Below are 21,385 nucleotides of genomic sequence, written 5' to 3'. Positions count from 1 at the left end.
CCCAGAAATCTTTCCAGTGTGCCTCGGGATTGAATGAAGATGCTTTAAAAGCTTTCACCTGATCCTACAAAGGCTTGCAAGATTTCAGATGTGTCTTTGGAAGGTTCTAGAGATCTTCATGAATTGGTAAGTTCAAGCTGGCCATAGTTCAACTGTACTCACCAGCTGTGTGTGTGTCTTTCTGGTTTTTGGGTGGATGTACATGTGGCAGGGTAATGATTGAATGGGTGTTGATTTTAATGTTCCAGTTATGATTCTCATCCCGGCATTAAGCTGCCTGTCCAGAGATTTGGTATAAGAGCTGCCCTCCCAGACCGGTGCACAATATTTAGCAGCTGAGTACACCAGTGCTAGGGTTACAGTTTGAAGAGTGTGCGCCTTGGCCCCTCATGTTGTGCCTGCAAGTTTTCAGATAAGGCTAGTCCTTGCTTTTATCTTTTTGAATGTCTTTTCCAGAGCAGCTTTAAAAGTCGAGCTTCTGTCCAAGTGTAAAGGGGTTGACTCACTGCTAAAGCACCTCCTTGTGTCCAGGTATGGCGTCACAACTCTTTTCCTATCTTGTGCCCCCTGCCGACAGCTGCTCTGCTTCTCCAGTGGTCCTCCTCTTCCGCTGACTTGGCCCTCTGGCTAGGTCATGATTTATTCCACTCCTTCTAGGGTAACAGAAAATCCAAGAAAATAAAATTTCACTGTCTTATTTCTGGTCTCTGGCCCCAACTCTGGGTCTCATCTTAAACCCCTTTCTCAGGGCTCTCCATTGTCCTTGTCCCCTTCTGCAGCTTCATGCTACCATACCAGTGGCTGGTAGGGGAACCTAGGTCTGTCCAGTACATGGGGTTCCAGCCCAGGGACCCTACAACCAGAAGTCAAAGTCTGTTCATTCCAACTCCTTGCTGATGTTTCCCTGAGCTCTTCCTACTGTGGCCTTTCTCAGGCCTTCTCCTCCACAACCTCTCTAGGTTACCCTTCTTTCAGGGCTGCAACACTCAGGGCTCTCCCCTGGAATCCCCAAACGTGAATTTTGTATCCTGCAACTTGCTCATAGTTTGCAGCTTGAGTTTCTTGTACAGCAATAACATCAATGTTATTCACCTTGAGAATTCTTGAAAGATAGTCATGCTTAGCATGTGACAAACCTCCTACATTAAATTGGTACACATGTAGAGCTGGTCCCATGGTTCTTTGGTCCTGTCCCAGACAAGGACTCTTAACAAATTTCGCATTTCTAATCATACTGGGAGATGTCCAGTAGCCTTTTGATAACATTTGGTGTGTTAATCAATAACATGTAACAGGGGCACCACATGAATGTTTTGCCCCATGTTTTATCTTAAATTACTGAAATGTATGCAAACTTAATTCCACCTTAATGCAGTCTTGTTTGGGAACATAAATCATCCAAAACATTTGGTTTCAGTGGGTTTGCATCAGGCTCTGCAGTCTTTCACAAAAAGAAAATATACCTGTCATCTCCTTTCCTGCTATAATATGACTAATTATTATTTACTAATTTTAAAAATATTTAAAATATTATTATTAGGGATTGTGTCTTTGTTATATGTTTGTACATCATGTACCACAGTGGCACCATGGACTGTAAGCACTACCACAATACAATAATAATTATCATTCTCACTGTGGCTAGTTGCCCTGAAGAGATTTCATATTCTTATATTTTTATCATAAAAATGCCAGGTGGAGGTTGATATAATACTGGTGTTTATCTATCTGCAATTTTAAGGGGAATAAAAGCATATTCACAAGATTCACTATTAAGAAACTGTTTTTCCCTCTAGCAAGTGTTAATAAATATACTGTCCATATATTTTTACTTGTTGTGATGCAATTAAACAAAACTTTGCTGTTATTTTTAAAACAAGGATGATTGTTAAACCCTTGCTAAACTCTTCCTCCTTTACATTGTTCTGTTGCAAAAGTTGTTTTAAAACAAAAAAGTGAAAATGTATTGAGAACTCCCTCCTACCCAGCAGCAAAAAAGCCTGCAGCACAAAGCATTCCCAAGCAGACGCCTATCCAGCTACTAACCAGGCCCAAACCTGCTTAGCTTCTGAGAGCAAAGGAGATTGGGCGTGTTCAGGGACTGTAAGACAATACACAGTTCTTAGCCACTTCAGTGTGGCTAAATGGGGATAATACAGCTGTACAATTCCTCATAAAATAATCTCTGTACGAGCAGTTGGCTACCAGTAGAAGCCTGTGCTGACAGGTTCATGTCTCAGGGAGGGATACTTTGACTCCATGAGAATTAGGGAAAAAATGGATAGAAGAATAAAATAAAGCTGACCTAGGGCTTGTCTACACTTGAAACACTACAGCTGCGCTGCTGTGGTGTTTCATTGTAGACGCTACCTATGCCAACAGGAGGGGGCATCCTGCTATCCGGGTTTTTTCCCCCCTCTGTTCCCTCAGCCCACCACGGCAGACAGCTGAAGCTCACTCATATGGGCAAGAGCACAAGAATCCACTTGGGGAGGCAGGATTGGGCCCCTGGAAAGCCCACCTCCCCTCCTTAGATATTGTTCCCAGGGTCCCTAGGCAGAGCGATGTCAGAGGTCACAGCCTAGCCAGCCAAAATGCAGGAGGAAGAGAGGTGCCTGGATGAGGTTCCCATATGCTCTGCAGGAGCATCTGATTCTGCCCCTCCCCCACAATCCACTCAATGTATCTGTGGCACTTGAGGGAGCTTGTCTGGGCTCCTTGGAACTCCATCCATCCCACCACCCATTTGGGACACCACCCCAAAATTGTCTGCAATGACCCATGCCTATCCAGGCCTTATAGAGAGCCAGAGGAGGGGAACTGAGGTAAAGCTCCTTCTGATTTCCTCCACAGGAGACCATGCCCCACCCCCTAACAAGCTTGAGGTATCCCTGGCACTTGGGGGAATGTGTGTGGGTTCCCCAGGAACCCATCCCCCCACCACCTGTGCATGGCACCCCTTCAAGCCAAGCAGGGTGCACCCAGCTTGGCCTGAGAGGAGGAGATAGGGCTGGTGGATGGAGTCCCCAGATGTTCTTGTGTCCACATATGGAGTTCACAGACTGAATGTATGTGAGATATTAGAAGGATTTATTTACAAGGCACATTTAATGGAAGCAGAGTATTGTTCAAAACAGACACCCAAGCAAAGGCCTGGCTTCCCTGGACACTTAGGGCAGTGGTATCTTGTATCTCGCCTTTTACCCTGCCTACGGCAGGTGCTGCATCTCTTCTGGGGTCCCTACTTGCCTTGTGTGGGCATAATTTTTTGATGCAATGGCCTTTGGCGAGTTGGTCAAATGGAACAACGCTTCATCTGCAGTGGGCTTGAATGCCTTGCATGCTTGATATGAGCAATAGCTGGAAACCGAGAAAGGTGTGGTGAGAGGCTGTCATTGTCTGGCAGGGGAGAACAATGGCATTGTGCACAGCCAACTGCATCCTCTGAATGGCCATTTTCGTGTACAAGGCAAGGCTCTTTCTCGTGGCATTATACTGTAGTAACATTTGCTCTGGTCTATCAATACCTCCCATTCCTTTGTGGAAATGCAGCAGGCACAGAGGCTCCTTCCTCCCTCAGTGTTCTCATTGTGCACAGAGGTCAGGAAGTATACAGGAAGTACACTTCACAGCCAGAAAGGCTTGGCGTCGTAGGGCACTCATCTCATCAGTACTTAGTGCTGAGCTCCGAGGGAACTAAACTGTGCTGGAATCCTTTTCTGTTAGTCTGACTGTACCACAGGCTCCCGTCCCTCCTTGGCAAAGAGCTCTGAATAGTGGGATGCTGGAAAAATACTAATCAACACAGATGTGGTAGCCAGACCTATGACGGGATCTAACAAGCTCCCAAACAATGTTATCAGATGCCCCTAAGTCACAAGGGAAGGAACTTCTGGATGTTTCTTCTCCCTTTCCAATGAATACTGTGAAGTTGTAAAGATTGCAGACTCTGTGAAATCCATGGGCTGAGTTTAATACTGTATTGTGCCTGTTTATTAGGGATGTATAGGAGAACTCCTGTTTGGTGACCTGTGAACCTCAGCAGGGACTCATCTACACTTACATTCCACCCACGTACGTAGACTTGCATAATGTCTCCTGGAGATGTTCCAGTAGAGATCTGACCCAATAAAATTTGTCCGAGCAAGGTCAATGCTTGCCTGTGTCTCTGATGGTTTCACTGATGTGGAGAAAGTAGTGCAGGTGGTGAAACCTATCACTAGCCATCACTCTTTGAAAAACTGGAGTTGAGAGGAGTAGATCTGTGGAACAGTAATTGGGAACACTGCGTTTTCTTATTATTCCCATCAAAAAATGGAGACCCCCAAAATTCAGCATGTCAGGCATAGTTGTTGGCATCCACTGCCGCCCCCAGGAATGGGCTGATAAAGGGTGGGCATGTTGATTTAGGTATGAATCAGCATACGAACGGATCTGCACAACCAAAAGAGACTAAAAGTCCTTAGGTAACAGACTGAAATAATCCAAAAGGGTGAAATCAGTCACATCCATCCAGCATCTCTGCACAGCAGTGAAAGGAAGCAGATAAGGGCTGTGGGGTTCAGTCCTGCTCACATCCATGGATTCCTTTCATGGGAGAACTTTCTCCTAAGTCCAGGCTGCAGCTTTGCGAGGCTGCGGCCATATCGGGGCCAGGTAAATTTTCCAAAATTTCTTGGTACCCTCCAAGCAATGTTACCAAGGCTGAAGCTGTTGCTGTGCCTGCAGTCTGTGAGTTGGAAATGGCTGCTCTGCCACATGCATTAAGGTAACAGTAGAAAAAACTCAACACAAGGGCATCATCAGAGAGAGGGTGGCTATGGCAGTGGGCAAGTGGCAGGTTCTAAAAGGCACAGTGTTCATTTAACTGCCAGATCTGATGTGCAGGAAATGTTGCGGGGCTGCTGCAATGCGGACATACCAGATACTTAAACACTGCAGCAAAGTGGTTAGTGAAACTTTTTGTCCTTTTTCACTGTCACAACTGCTCATATAGTCCATAAATAAAATTTGTGCTGCAAGGTAGCCTAGAAAAAAGAAACAAAACGTATGGTCTATGCACTATTGCTCTCCTACAGAAGATTCCTGTGAAACTGGTAGCAGAAAACTATTTTATTATGCTAATACATTTAAAATTTGGTGTAGTCTTCTTTGTGATAGAATCGTTTGATTCTGTTCTTTGCTAGGTTGTAGAGCACTTCGTGGTTGTTTAAAAAAATACAATAAAATAAAGTTAACAAAAATAAAATTAAAGTTCTGCATACTAATACAAGCAAAAGGAATTCCCTGTCTGATTTTAATCTTGAATACATTAGTCTTACATCTCAAACAAATTTAATAGAACCAGAATTTCTTGAAGGGGAAAAAATCACAAGGGGTAGAAGAGGTAAAAATCAGCAGGGACTAGTAAGAAAGACCAGTTTATTACATTAGTTACAATACCAGTGCACATTGAGAACCATTCTGTTGCCCAGGCATAAATCAAGAATAATTTCCATTGAGTCTGGTGCAGTTATTCTGAATTAACATTAATTTAACAGAGTATATCTGGTTTTTGCTCAGTACTCAATACTGAGAAATAAGTGGATTTTCTGGAGAAAAAGCCTAAATTACTGAAGGGAAAAAGAAAGCCGAGCAAGTAGTAAAATCAAAGAAAACAATAAAGCATAATTTTTCAGCGGAGAATAAAATTACATTTGCAAAATTGGATTGAGTCAAAAAAAATATATATCCCAGGAGTTTGATCAAAGATGGGATCACCAGACTTGTTACTACTGCATTAAAAACTAATTTAAAAAAGGAGTTCCTGGTATCTCCATAGAGCAGTGGTCCCCAAACTTTTTACCCCATGGCCCCCTTTACTTCTGTCCGTGTCCCCTGCCCCCCTCCCCTCAGCTGGGGCTGGGAGTAGGGCCACGGCCAGGGGCTATGGTCAGGGCCGGGGGCCAAGGATGGGGGCTGACGCCATGCCCCAGGCAGGGGGTGGGGTGGGACACTGTGGTTGGGGGCTGGGTGTCAAAACTGTGAGTGGGGGCTGAGGTGGGGGGCCAGGTGCTGAGGCTGGGAGCTGCAGCCAGGGGTTGGGGACCATGATTGGGCGCTGTGGCTGAGCCGGGGATGGCAGAGGCTGTGGCCAGGCCTGGAGCAGAGCTCGGGGTAGAGCAGGGCTGGGTGGCGCTCCCTCCCCGCCCTCCATGGGAGCTGGCCCAGGCCTGGCCATGCTCCCCGAATGTTCCTGGGGGGCACGCCCCACAATTTGGGGACCTCTGCCATAGAGAGATATGAGATATATGCAAACATGCTATGGCCCTGATTTAGGAAAGCACTTAAGCCCATATATTAAATCATTTTGGAGTCACTGGGAGGTAAACGTTAAACACATTTCAACACTTTTTCTTCCTCCTTTGCTCTTGATTTTTGTTGGAAAACTGATGGTTTTGAAGCACAATTGAAAGAAAATAACTAAATTAGTAGTGAAAATGCTTTGAACAGAGCACCATCTGGTGCTGAAAGGAATAGCAAAGAGCTGACTTTCCCTAAACAGGCTCCGATCCAAGTACTAACCAGAGCCAACCCTGCTCAGATTCTGCAATCAAACAAGATCAGGAACTTTCAGCATGGCATGGCAGAAATTTGCCCAGGATGAGATTTCATGGTGCATTTGGGGTTTTTTTCAGACATCCACTTGTCATTATTGTTCATTCTCAAGTCAATGGCAAGTTGCTAAATCTCCAATCACTTTTCTTTCTTTTTCTGTTATGCACTGTTTTTCCTCATCATTTTTGGATGTCTCTAGTCATTACTGATTGGGTAAGATTAGGAAAGTTTTCTGGGACTCTTATACTTTGAAAATGAAATATACATTATTTCTCTGCCTCTATCACATTGGTTACTCAGGCCTGGTCTACTACACTACAGCTGTTTACACTACAGCCTTGCTCTGGCTGTAACTGCCCTACCACACCAACATAATAACTTCACCTCCACAAGAGGCATAGCATTTACGCTGGTGTAGTTAGGGTGATGCACTGTCCGTGTAGACACTGCATTACTTACATCAGCTGTAGGCTGTCATTCTTGTCAATTTTACAGTTCCAGTGAGCATGGGGCTTACAGCTGAAGCTGTGAAAATGACAGGAAAAGGTTGGCAGGCTCCCTACAATGAAATTGAATCATTGGGGTCAGCGCTGGAGCCCCCCCTCGCCTGCCCCAGAGGGGGCAACCCCAGCTGTGAGGTCAGGTGCAGGACTCAATTTCACATCAGGGAACCTACCAGCCTTTCTTATCAATTCCACAGCTTCAGGCTGACAAGCAAGGCTGGTACCTTCCTCCTGTGAATCCCTTCCCTCCCCCCAGAGCAGCTGGGAGGCTCCAGCTGGAGCTCAGCTGTCACCAGGGCTCCCAGTGGGGAGTTCCACAAGGAACTCAGAACTCTCTTAAGTGGGTGCAAGCGCTCCATCTTAGTGAGGACAAATAGGACTGACAGGAGGGTAGTGTGGACTACATGAAAAGCCACAGTAATTACGTTGGTTGTATGGGGACTTAAGTTTGTGGTGTAAACATGCCCTCAATCAATTCTCTCTGGAGTTGCACTATGCTTTGTATTACTCCTGGTTTCCACCTCTCATTCATGGTTACTGACTTCTACAGTAACACAATTACTGGCTGGGTGATCTGGTTGCTGCTTGGAGACCTTTTATGGCTCTGCTCTTTATGAATGAAAAGCCAACTGAAACATTTTAAAGAGACATCATTTAAAAGATTTGATTCTATTATTGCTTTGTCTCACTCAGCTGGCTTAAAATTTTAAAACAGGTACATATTTTACCTCCATTATGTTGTAGCTATTTACTTTACCCTACTCATTAATGGCCTTCATTTGTTTTAGCCTCTTATACAAAGCACCATATACAGGTGGACTCAGCCAATAATGAGCGGAAGGCTGCAATCTTAACATGTGAAGTCATTATTTTATATTCTACAGTCACTGGGTTAAAACCACCTGATCCTGCTCTGCATGGGCAGAGCCCTGGGGCAGCCTGGATCCCCGCTGTCTTCACTGTGCCCTGCTGTGTTTGTGCAGCAGTTTGGTGCAGGATGGGTCCTAAGGTCGTGACTACACACCGTTTATTCCAGAATAAGATAGGGGGCGAACTTAAAATGGAAGCACCCTTCTGGATTAATTCCACGTGTAGACACACTTGCTCCGGACCGCAGTAGGGGCGTAGCACCTCCCAAGGCGGCAGCGCTGCAACGGGTGGATGGGGAGGCTCCTCGGTCAGACGCACCGGTGCAAGGCGCGGGTCCATCCCGCAAAACGAAACCCCGGGCGGGCCGGGGAGCGGCGGCTCTGCCCTTCGCTTCGCTTCGCTGTGGGCCGGGCCCGGCCCAGCCCCCGACCGTGCAGGGCGGCACTCCCGGCCCGGGCGGCGGCGGCTGCTGCAGGCTCCGCCCCACGCTGGGGCTGGGCTGGGCTGGGCGGAGCAGGGAAAAGGGCCCCGGGGGGCGGCGGGAGTGGCGCAGGCGCCTTGTTCGCGAAAGCGGGGCAAGCCGCGGACTCGCCTCTTCCTGTGACCTCCCGCGCTGCGCTGCACTGCACTGCACAGCCCCGCCGCCCGCCATGCTCTGCCGCCTGGCTTCCCGGGGCAGGTGAGGCCCCGCCTGGCGCTCAGGCCTCCGGGCCGCCCGGCCAAGGACACGGAGGGGGGAGGCGCTGCGCGGCGCGTCTCAATGTCAGTCTGACCTGGCCTTGTGGGACGGACCCGGGTCAGGTTTTTAATCCAGTATTACCCTCCCCCCACCGCACCCCAGCTGTCCTCTAACACCCCCCGCTCTGCTCCCCCTTCCCTCAGGCACTCCCACGCCCTGCCCCCCGTACCCCTTCTGCCCCCCTTCTTCTCTTGCCCCCTCTCCCCCACTCCCGAGGTGGTGGCCAGAGGCTTGTTCGTACGTCGGTTTCCAGGCCCTCTCTGCCCTTCCCAGCGCGGTGGGAAGTTCCCTGGCCTGAGGCCCCTCCGCTCAGCTCCCGGGCACAGGGGAAGGGTTGGGTTTTGTTTTCTGGCTGGGCCGAGATGATCGATTGATTATTTATTTTTTTTAGCTCTCAGCGGTCTCATCCTGCCCCGGTGCTGCAAATGCATCTGGGTGGGCTTCTTGAACTAACGGGGGCTACTTACATGAATAAAGCAAAGCAAAGGTTGAGGTGTTGTGGGACCTTCATAGTGCAAAGCCTCCAGAAACAGGTCTTGTGCCCTTTGTATGAACTGTGTAGCATCAGAGGCCAGGGTGAGTGAGGTAATATCTTCTATTGGACCAGCTTCACTTGGCGCCAGAGAGACAAGCTTTTGAACTTACCCAGAGCTCTTTTTCAGGTCCTCGAAAGCGTGTCTGTCTTACCAACAGAAGGTGGTCCAACAAAAGATATTACTTCTCCTATCTTGTGTTTCTAATATCCTGGGGCCGACACAGGTACGACAACACTTGTGTAGCATTAGGAAGCTGGATGTTGCCAACTCTTATGACTTTCACTATTTGTGTTGTAGCTGGTGTTTTTCCTAAAGCCTCAGCTGTTGGAACCAAGAGAGTACATGAGAATCTTTGCTTTTGTTAAAAAGAGAGGTTTCTAGCTTTGGTTGCAGGGAAAAGGTTGCTTGGGGCTGGCAATACTGTTCTTTGTATCTCTGGACCTTAATTACATAGGGAAAAATTCCGCCGATGCTACTTACATTGAGTAGTACTTTATACCATAAGTAATCACAATGAAATTAATGGGACAACTTGAGAAGTGTCACAGAGCAGGGCAGCTGCACCTGTATTCCCCCTCTATGGGCCAGCAAGGGCACCCATGCTCAGGCATCCAGCTACTGAGCTGTTACCTTGCTTGGGTGGAAATCTGTGACTCTCCCTCCTGACAGATATTTCCAGGAGGAGCAGTTCCCTGCCTTCATAGTGTTACTTCTAGCAAAGACAGTTTGCCTAAGCAGGCCTGCTTACTTTCTCTTCAAAGACATTACCCTGCAGTTGCTGTGGTTATAAATTACCACACAGTTCTTCCTATGCAAGCCTATTTTTATTCTTAGGGTAAAAGCATGACAAAGAAAACATTAAAAACAATAAAGAACCAACTTGTGTGCTAACAAGCTTACCAGAGATTCCCACCATTGGCGGGTGAGTCCTTCAAACTCCCAAAGGGGTCTCTTTTGTAGTCACGAGTTCATTATAGCTTCAGCTCAGAATTAACATGCTCATGAACAGTGTAGTCCATCTTTCACATAGTTTGGGGTCTCTGATCTGAAGTTTCCAGGAGCAGGTAAATAGTAGACAATGGGACTCTCTTCCCAGGGCATAGCTTCAAAAGGATGGATGTAAGGTGGATCATTTGCATTCCCCTCACCTGCAGGAATTTCCTAGAAAATCCATTTTACATGCATTGTCCCCAAATGTCCTTTGATGTTCCCAACATTTCCCCCAAGGTTTACCTTAGTCATTCTCCTAGAAAAGTTACAAACAATGCTACAATGGCACACAAACAATTGGATTTTTAATACAATGGACCCCATAGGTATTAAACCTAATTCAGTAAAGTTTATCTGAATTTCATAAGGTTTGTCCAAGATACATTGTTAGTCTGTCATAGTAAGAGACTACTCAGTGTAAGAGTGGCAGGATCTGGCATATGAGACCATCTGTGTAAACTGTATTTGGTTTTTATTTTTAAAGTATTAATATTGAATGTACAGCAAGCTGAGTGTATTATTTTATTTTTTTCAGTAGCACTAAGCTGATTGCAGCTTTGGGCTGCTTGGCCTCCAGGCAAAAGCACACTCTTCCTGACTTGCCTTATGACTATGGTGCCCTGCAGCCCCACATTAATGCAGAAATCATGCAGCTACACCACAGCAAACATCATGCTACTTACGTGAATAATCTGAATGTTGCAGAGGAGAAATATAAAGAGGCATTGGCAAAAGGTATGTGTGGGTGCTGTTAACAGAAGGGAAGAAAGCTACTCAAACCATATATTATGACCTTTGTTTAAAAAGCATGGTGAAGACACGTTTGAGGATTTGGCTCAGTAAAGGAATGTACTCTGTGCTTAGTCAGATGCAGAACTTTCCCTTTAACTGTAATTGCCATTGTTAATGAGCTAACTTTATCTTTGGTTGTCTATGGTACAATTAGGAAGGGACTGGATTTTATGGTAGGTTTGAATGTTGCTGATACTCTAAAGTTAGGTGTGAAGTTACAGTATTGTAAATATAGAGTAAACGACGTTAACTTTAAGGAGTTTATTCCATAGTTACACATGTAACTGAGACCAGGATTTGGACCATTAGGAAAACTGCAGCCATTTCACTGAACTTCGTAAGAAGAAATTTTAAAATGTCTGGGCCTGTTTTCAATATAAATGTGAAATGTATTTGACAGTAAAATTACAGTGCATTTCTGAACCTACCGCAGCCATCTTACTTGAAAAAGAGAGAGAGATTTTTACTTCAAAAGTGAGGGAGTTCAAGGTATGAGTTTATAAGCCAGTTTGCTAAGTCCTTTCAGGGAGACTGGATAATCTTGTAGTTAGTGCACGTGACTGGTAGCCAAGAGATATGGATCTTATTCCTAGCTTTGCCACAGTCTTACTGTTGTGATCTTAAGAAAATCACTTAACTGAGACACAGATAAGTTTATCCCATCTCTATAAAAGTGTGATACTAAAGTACCTGCCTTCCTATAAGGCATGTTAGACTTAACTTATTATTGGGCTGAAACTTGATGTTCTCTGAAGAACTCAATAGTAGTACACAGTATTAATAATACTTTAGATACATAGCAATATTACATACTTTTTTTGCTTGGCTTGCCAAAGTAAACATGTTTAAAAAGTCCTGCGTTGGTTTCCAGTAATGTCATCTGCATGTCTTCTATTTCAGAGAGTTGGCAGCAATAATCTTAAGTACTGTTAGCATTGTTTTCAAATATATTTCAGTATAATCATATTGAGAAGTGCATCTTACATCTTGTTCTGTCAGATTACTGGACTGGTAAAAATGAATGAACTTTTGACAAGGCAGATCAATTTTTTTGTTGGTGATGGTGATGTTTCTAAAGAACACCTGATTTTTTAAAGATGTTTTGTCTAGGGATTCATCTCTGCTATTATAGTTGGCTAACACTTTACAAACTACTGTACACTCATTTGATGGTCATAATCCGCATGTGAGATTCATTTCCAAAAACTAGATGATTTAGGTACACTTTGAGGATCAGTGGGATTTATGCACATAATCAGGGTATTTCTAAAAAATCTCTTGGTACTTAACTAACTAGGGCGTTCATGTAGAATTCATTTTCTTAAAATGTCATGTGTTTATAGTAAAAGCATTAATTTATTTCCCTCTATTAGACAATGCATTATAATATATAATTTTATAACATGTTAATATAACATGTTATAATTAATATAAGGTAAAATCCTAGTGAAAACAAAGCAGTTTGTAGTTTTAACATGGGTTAGCAGGCTAAGGTAAACTCCAGGCACCGCCATAGTCTTTACCTCAACTTGCTAACACGTGTGAAAGTTGCAAACTGTCTTGTTTACACTAGGATTTTATTTCATGTTACCATCTTCTAGCTAACATTAGGTAAGAATATGCCTGGTTTTCCTAGCGAAGAGACATGCTTAGAGTGAGAGAGTGTGCGTGTGTGTGAACGTGTGCATGCAGGCACGCACACAAAACACCATAGGGAGAGTGCTAATTACTTCCACTCACCTCTCCTCAATGCCATCCTAGATGTCCCTTGTGGTGTTTTTGCCCTGTTGTTGGATAAAGTGCATCAGGACTACTGTGGCAGCACCAGAGATCCCACCCCCTCAGATTAGCTTCAGAAGGCGGAGGTAGTGTTATCAACCTATAAGCCAAGGTGAAAAGCCACCATCATTGTGTAAGAAGAGAGGGTCAGGAAGAAGGTTGGGGGAGTGATCTTAAGAGGGGCTGGGAGTTATCCTTCCACCCTGACTTGTGCCATTTTCAAGCTGTGAGCTTCCATATCTCACTTGTGCTGGGCGGACCTCTTTTCTTAGGAAAGCAGAAGTGTAAGGGGCCATACACATCTTCAAAGGTGCTATTGGTACAACTTGTAACACTTGCAGTGTTTCAGTTTTATGACAAAATAAAAATTTCCCCAGTTCATGTAAATAGGAGCAGAATTACTGAACAAAGTGCTCAGTCTAGATGGGTTATTCTGACTATGACCCTGACTGAAAATATATTGACAATATATTCACTTAAAATCCTTTCAGTGCCTCTGTCTTTTATGTTTAAAAAACAAAAAGCTAATTTTTATACAGATATAACATGACTCTTTTAAGAGCCTGTAGAAAATCTGTTTTTTTTTTTTTAACTTTTACATCTTAATAAGTAAACTTGCTATTTTAGCAGACTAATAACTTATATTAATGTGCATTGACAGTCTCCAGCAAAGATATGAAACACGCTGGATATGTTATAGTCGTCTTTAGTGTTAGTTATTGAATTAAGAGGATTTAACAAAACACTACACTCTTGATTTAATCAGAACAGTTGTGGTTCACAGTGTGGTGTTCATTAACAATTGAATCCGAGACTCTTAGTTTTTTGCATACAGGATTTCCAAAAAAGATCATGTATTAAATGTACTGTAGCTAGTCTGTACAGTTTAAGATAAATCAGCTGGAAAAAGACACAGTGAAGGAAACTGGAGTTTAACTTGCTGTGTGTGAAGGAATATACATGTTTACAAAATATAAAAATAATGTTTGACTAACATTAGCACCCAAAACATTAACACCACTGGTCACTTTCTTTTATGGAACTGTAATTAATTCTGTTTTAAATACCCTTTCAGAAATATACTGTAGGTGTTCTTCCAAAACTCTCTCCTCTACCCTCCTTGTTTTTTCAACGTTTGTTGTAAACAGTTAGTTCAGATACAGTACAACTTTAGCATTAGATTCCTCAAAGTAAATGCTACATACAGGCAGCTGCTGCCACTAATGACATTGAAAGTTGAACAGCATTTTACTTGGTTAGAAAGATCAAGAGAAAGTATTGTCAGCAACAGTAGACAGTAGTTTTAAAGAGCCTTTTAAGACTTATTTTAAAGTGCATGTTTTAAATAGCATTTTAAGACTCCCAAGATTGACAAGGGAAAAGTAGGCCTTGAGACACATGGCCCAAGTGACACTCTATGAGAGATGGTGGAAAGAGAGCAAGGTATAAGTTCAGTTTCCCAGCGTCGAGTGGAGCTTGCTGAATTCAAGGCTGGAAACAGTTATAGGTAGATGGGAGGTTCCTGTGAAGCTTTTCAGCAGGGTCATGGTTTCTGCCTTTTTGTGGCAGTCATTTAATTTAAAACAAAATAACTTGTTGTATTGTGCTTCTTAGTGAATTCTCCTACTCTATTTCCATATTAACTACGGTGGTGGGGGAAGAGAGCAAAGAATGCAGAGTTTGATCAGAGAAAGTGTTGGGGGTGTAAATGGATCTGGATCATGCTGTTCCCTTTGTCACATTCTTTCTTTGTAGTCTTGGCTACAGGCTCTCTACTTGTACCCTAAAGAAACCAATGGCTTCAGCTTACTCATTTATAGAGTGGGTAATTTTATGTATTTAAATATTTTTTCAGCTAGAGGGTGAATGCCCTCTCCTAGCCTGTTGGCAACGGTAAATTTTGACACTTTAGAAACCCTAGTCTTCAGAACACCTTTATGAGTTAGACATTTTAGGTTGTAAGATGTACCTATTTTGCACCCTTCTATTCATCTTGCCAGATGGTAGAACACGAGTAAACACTTATGTGGGAACATACATGGTCATTTGATATAGAATTGGCAATTGCAATGGGTTGCCAGGCATTGACATATGATGTGTCAAGATTTGACAGAGCTATGTCCAAACAATTTTGTGTAGAACAGTGTTTACAGTGGTGAGCACAAATACCATGAACTCACTTTTTCACACATCCTAATAACCTGTTACAGCACTATAGATAAGATTTTTTTCTTGCTATGAACAGTGCTTGCTTTATTGATTGATGTGGCAACACTTTCTTCCATATAATTCTGTTGATCTTATGTATCTTCAGGTGACGTTACAGCTCAGGTGTCTCTTCAGCCTGCACTAAAATTCAATGGTGGGGGTCACATCAACCACACCATCTTCTGGACAAACCTTTCTCCTAATGGGGGAGGAGAGCCTCAAGGTTAGTACTCATTTTGATGGCTTACTGCTATGTCAGTATTAACAAATAGAATTGTGACAAACCATGGCCTGTAAAGAAATGTCTTGTATTTAGTTTGTCACTTAAAAGGGAAAAGACTTTGAAAAATTAAGGTCCTTCAAAATTGGCAGTGTTCTATGTCTGTCTGTTCAACAGCTAGCATAATAGGGCCCTGATCCTGATCGAGGCCTTCAGAGGCTCCTGTAATATAGAATAATTAATATTGTTCTAATCTTTTGCATACACTCTAAAATGGAGCTTTACTGAGCAAAAGACTAATCTTTTTTTAAAAACAGACTTAGTTACATATGTAGCTATATATTTATCAACAGTATAAAAGCTGCCATTGTTATGACGTTGCCATTGTAAAATTCATTAACCTTTTATTTTATTGATTGACTGTGGAGGATGAAATTAGCCACCCAAAACTGTGATATTGTCATAAAAGTCTCTCAAACATACAGAGTAGTGTTGAATGCGCTGCAGTCCATGGAAAGAAAAAACTCTCAGGTTACAAAAATCAAGCATTCCAGGAGTTGGATTGGGCCTACTCATTAGCATTAAAGCTTTAAAAGCCCTCATGGAAGAAGTGTAGTTTTAAAGAGGGAAAGGGTTGAGGTTTGATAGACCAGTGCTTTTCAAACATTTCAAACTACTGTGCCGCCTTCAGGAGTCTGAAGCCCAAGCCTCACTACCCAGGCCTGAAGCATGTAAGTTCATTTCTCAGGGCCCCCGGTGGCATAGGGCCCCAGGCAGCTGCCCTGCTTGCCAACCCCTAATGCCGGCCCTGCACTTGCAATCTCCTAAATCCGTCCTGCGATGATCTCCCCCCTGGGGTTTGCAACCCTCACATTGAGAAACACGACTCTAGATGAGTTGACGTACCCTCGGCAGACCTGTGCATATCCCCAGGGGTACACATACCCCTAGTTGAGAACCACTGTGATCGGCCATGTCAGGGAAGTAGTTATGGGTCTTGGGGACCATGCAGAAAAGAACTGGAGAAGGGCATGAAGGAGGTTTTAGATGAAGGTGATTTTCCTTTTCTCCCCCCCCTCCACCCTCCCAAAAATTAACAGTTTTCATTTTATGTAAAATCAGACCGTGAAAGAATTGGCACCTGCATTCAAAACAATCTCTGGGATTCAGGATAGTACATACACTACTTCAGCTTTGCTTGAGTAGAAGCTAGGCATTTGTTGCTGTGAAGTTGTTATGCTTTGAAGAGTCGTCATTAAGTTTCCAGAGGGGTAGCTGTGTTAGTCTGTTTTCAGCAAAACAACGAGAGTTCTGTGGCAGCTTAAAGACTAACACATTTATTTGGGCATAAGCTTTCATGGGCAGAAACCCACTTCATCAGACTAATTTGTTAGTCTTTAAGGTGCCACGGAACTCTTGTTGTATTGTTAAGGTTAAGATTCTTTCACGGGTATTTTTAGTAAAAGTCAGGGACAGGTCAGGGTCAATAAATAAATAATTCATAGAAGCTCGTGGACCTGTCCCTAACTTTTACTAAAAATACCCCGGGGGGGACGACACTTACAATCAGAGTGCTGTTGGATGTTGATCTCTGGCAGCTGCTCCAGCCCTACTGCTGTGGAAGAAGTCAGTGGTCCTGGAAAGTCACAGAACCCGTGACCTCCGTGACAGAGTTGTACCCTTAATCCTTGTATGTAGGGCTGTACTTTAACATCATAGCCGCTCATTAAAATTATAGCCTCATGCGTCAATGTTTGCTATGTCTTCATCTTCAAACTACAAAAAAATTTAGAAAAGTCAGTGTTCATAATGACACCACTGTGGAACTGAGAAACAGGAAGTGGGGAGTAAATGTGTCACTGAGGCTAAGTTTGAATAATACAGTTCAGGCTCACTTGTATACAAGAGCTTTGGGAAATACTTTAGACTAAAGTCTGCCTCAGTTTTGCTTCCGAATATCTGGCATTCCTTGCAGTTTCGTTGGTTATAAGTGATTAGAATGTGCTTTCATAGATGTTGAAGAGAAGAGCTAGCAATGCTGCGTTAAAGCATATATGTACAGCACTGTAAGAGTACGTCTCTCTTCATGTACAGAAGATGCATCATTTGCTCAAAGAGCCTACAGTTGAAGTTAGATAAAGTGGCTTGGGAAGAGAGTAGGTCATGACAAAACTGTAGCTGGGTTAAAAAAAGAATTAGATAAGTTCATGGAGGATAGGTCCATCAGTGGCTATTAGGCAAGATGACCAGGGATGCAATCCCATGCTTGGGGTGTCCCTAAACCTCTGATTGCTGGAAGCTGGAACCGAATGACGGGATGGATTCATTCACTCTGAAGCATCTGGCATTGGCCAATGTCGGAAGACAGGATGCTGGGCTAGATGGGCCATTGGTCTGACCCAGTATGGCTGTTTTTATGATAGTCACAGAAGCTTACAATACAACTGCTTAGATGTTACCTTAGAATATGGGATACAGAGGTTATTGAGATTAATGCATGCTGCAGCTCACAAGCATTCAGTAAAGTCTAAACATGTTCTTATAATCCTAGTGCCTATTTTAACAATACTAACACAGGTGAGCCAAACCAAATCCAGCTATGTATTTGTCAGTATTCAGTTCAGGTGTGGGGACCTTAGTATGAGCTGGCACCTGGTATGTGAGTGTCAGGTGCACTTTGCGGAGATTCTTTTCCCATTCTGCTTTCCTTTTAAACTGCAGTATCTGTATAAACTACTAATGCACAAGATTAACTCTTAACAGATTTTTCCCTTCTCAGAAGAAATGAGAAGGGGGAAGTCAACTGCTTCTCTCTGACATCAAAAATAAATTTTGATATCAGCTGGAAAATAGTGTAAAGTTTGTGTGTGTGGTTTTTTTTTTTTTTTTTTTTTTTAAATATAAATTTAAGGGGAACTGTTGGAAGCCATCAAGCGTGACTTCGGCTCCTTTGGAAACTTCAAGGAGAAGCTGACGGCTGTATCGGTTGGTGTTCAAGGCTCAGGGTGGGGGTGGCTTGGTTTTAACCAGGACCAAGGCCGTCTTCAGGTGACTGCTTGTTACAATCAGGACCCTCTGCAAGGAACAACAGGTTAGTTTTGTTTTTAAATGATCTTTGAAAGAGAAAACAAACTGATACTTATATTTTTGAGGAAGGTAGCTGCAGAGGCAGCTTGAAAGGGCTCTTTAATACATGCATGTTTTTCTTTCTAAGTAAATATGTCTAGAGAGAGATTTCATATGACCATGTCTTTATTAAAAATGATGGAAAGCAATAATGTCCTTTTAAAAATATATTATTTGTGAAAAGCAGCTTATAAACTTTGGAGAATGTAATGGGTGGGATTTCAAATCTTAGCTTCAGTGGACAGGGAGAGTAGGAAGATGGATAGAGGATGAATTTTCAGCTGTATAGGGACTTGAGCTTTCATGGATGATGGGAGGTTTGCTCATAAGGTCTCCTTTTTGGAGAGAGTAACTTAAAGAGGCAGCAGCTTAAAAATTGCCCTCGTCTGAAAACTTTTTGCCTCCCTTTGCAAGCAACACTTAATATCACCTATAAGTGGAAGACTAAACTGTCTGTTTTTAGCTTGTTTACTCTGTGCATTTGACAGCACTTTGTGTATAATTAACTTCCCCTGCATATAGGCTTTTCTGTCAACAGAGTGGGGAGACACCTCTCCTCTTTATAATCACACCATTTTTATTTTTAAACATGCTGAAATTGATGGGGCACACTAGGGCAGATGTTAATACCTGAAATGACTCTTATTTTTCTTTGAATCACTATAGCTGGGGCAGGTATATGCTAATGATAGATATATTGTCAACCTGAGATGGCCCTTAAAGTTTTTCTCAGCCAGGGATAAGCCAACAGTAAAATGTTGGACATGACCCCTTTTAAAAGATGTCTGATTTGCCATGGGTTCGGGTTTTATTTGACTCTATGCTGTGAGGGTAGCAGTCTGGATTCACGCTGCAATGCTGAGGGAAGACACCATAGTACATCCACCAAGATGCATAATTTTTGGTGGTTTCTCTTATTGTCCTTTTTCCCTGCCCCCTTTGCAAAAACTCTGCAAACTCTCTCCATGGTGCCAGAGAGAGAACAAACCCCACATGACTTCACATCACTTAATGCCCTTGTGGAAGGCACTCCGATACTGCAGTGTTGAGGGCCATACAAGAACCTATTTAGAACAGGAGTATAGGGGATGAACTGAAACTCTGTGGATTAGCAGCTGCAAAGATTACCGTTAGCTGGATTCAGCGGCAATGCCTTGTTGTAAATATTCCCCTCTCTCTAAAATTCTCAGTTAGGTGTTTCCTTGTTGGGGTTTTCCAATCTTTAATCTTACAACAACTAGGATGTATGTAACTAACTCAGGTGTTTAATGAAAGTATTTTGTGACTTTTCAACATTCCACTGTAATATGTTTTAAGCACAGTTTCTAGAAGTAGGATTATTGTTGCACCACAATGGAGTATTTTGCAGGATTCCTTAAGGCAGTTTTTTCAGTTCAGAACTTTATTTTTAGGGCTTAGTCCTGCCCTCAGGATTGAGGGTCTTCATAGCTGTGTATCATAAATTAAGCTACTGCACTGCCTCTTGTATGGGAAGCAGCTGTATAAGAGTTAGCAACATGCACCTGTGCCTTGGAGGGTTCCTTGTTGTTAAATGATATGGAAATGGAGAATAAAATAGCTGGAAATATTCTGAAGTTGGGCTTTGAAGTTTTGAAATGTTTCTTATTCATCTGAAAATATTTTCATAGACTCACACAGTTACTTTCTTTTCTTCTCTAGGTCTTATTCCGCTGCTAGGAATTGATGTGTGGGAGCATGCTTATTACCTTCAGTATAAAAATGTTAGACCTGACTATCTAAAAGCTATCTGGAATGTGATCAACTGGGAGAATGTATCTTCAAGATATACAGCTTGCAAAAAATAAAGTGGAGTTCTCACACAGACTCTCTCACACAAGAGCACCTGTTCTACTCTGAAATCATTTTTGTAGTAATGTGTCTACTGGCTTGTTAATGCATCGATCCACTGCTGAAAATACTTTAATGCATCCAATGAAAACATTTGCAATCAAGCCAAGTGTTGCTTGTATAATTCTGTGAAAGGTATTTATACATAGACTTAAAGCTTTAATCTCTTATGCAACAAGTAGAAACAACTCTCTCATTCTTTGTAGGGAATCTAACTCTTTAAAATTTCTTTGTGGTTCTGCTGAACTTTCCTGTATTTGATGGCAGTGAATTTAGGAAGATCTCTAGTTTGGTTTTCCCTTCTGTAATAAAGGACAATACTAATCTACATCACAGTGGCTTTGTGAAGAATAGTTATATATGAAGCACTGTAAAATACTAATTATTAATAAATAAGTATTACCAATACATTTCACTATACCTGCGCAGATTGTTAGGAAAACTTGCTGTAGAAAGTTGTTTCCAAGAGCAGTTAATGATTTCCAAAGGCAAAAGCGATATTCAAAATAACTATTAAAAGTGCCTGGGCCAAGGAACTTCCTTTAGGAAGGGATAGTAGCAAACATTTAAAAAAAAAAAAAAAAAAAAAAAGACTGCACGGAATGGGAAGTAGTGGGGCACTTGATTCACGTGTGATAAAGGGGTTCATTGCACCCTCAAAGCTTCAGTTTGAGTTTTGGTCCCTATCCTTCATTTAGGAGCCAGTGAAGATAGACGTATTTTCCCACAGCTGCTCTCTATTCCACATGGAAATAGGATGGCAGGTGGTGATAATCCGATGACTGAATGTTTTCTGATGCTTATTGATCTTATTTAATTCCTTGTTGCACTTAAGTATTTGAGTAGAAATGTATTCCAGAAATGTTGCCATAAATAAAAAAAATTAAAAAAATCCTATAACTGAATCCATAGTAATACAACTTAGTCATAGTGAGTCCAGTTATTTTCCTCTTGAGTTGCATTGCAAAGGGACCACCCTGCTATCTGCATACAACAGGCGTCACAACAAATTTCCTTGAACCTCCAAGGATGCATAATGCAAGACCAAGTGGGCGCTACTATGCTGGGTGAGCTCTGTTGTTTTGGTCAGTAAATGGGTTAATTGGCTTGAAAATCAATTAAAGATGCAATGTTTGGCCTCTACTGTCTCGGTAAA

The 21,385-nt window shown here is 42.7% G+C and overlaps 1 protein-coding gene across 3 annotated transcripts; it reads left to right on the top strand.

The window, feature by feature from the left end:
- The first annotated feature begins 8,521 nt into the window (after positions 1-8,521).
- Positions 8,522-21,129, top strand: SOD2 (superoxide dismutase 2). 3 transcript variants are annotated; one of them, XM_067542495.1, is made up of 5 exons: positions 8,522-8,649; positions 10,771-10,970; positions 15,121-15,237; positions 18,146-18,325; positions 20,041-21,129. In XM_067542495.1, exons 1-5 carry the CDS (start codon positions 8,621-8,623, stop codon positions 20,184-20,186), a joined length of 672 nt encoding a protein of 223 aa, XP_067398596.1. In that variant the 5' UTR covers positions 8,522-8,620; the 3' UTR covers positions 20,187-21,129. The 3 variants fall into 3 exon arrangements, with proteins under 3 accessions (XP_067398596.1, XP_067398597.1, XP_067398598.1); XM_067542496.1 differs by having other exon boundaries at positions 8,550-8,649; positions 10,774-10,970; XM_067542497.1 differs by lacking the exon at positions 8,522-8,649 and adding an exon at positions 10,102-10,167.
- Positions 21,130-21,385: the final 256 nt, after the last annotated feature.

The sequence above is a fragment of the Emydura macquarii genome, unplaced genomic scaffold, assembly GCF_026122565.2.
Source record: "Emydura macquarii macquarii isolate MOO-44397 ecotype Brisbane River unplaced genomic scaffold, CSIRO-AGI_Emac_v2 contig_705, whole genome shotgun sequence".
Taxonomy (NCBI): domain Eukaryota; kingdom Metazoa; phylum Chordata; order Testudines; family Chelidae; genus Emydura; species Emydura macquarii.
This window is presented reverse-complemented; position numbering and strand designations above follow the sequence as displayed.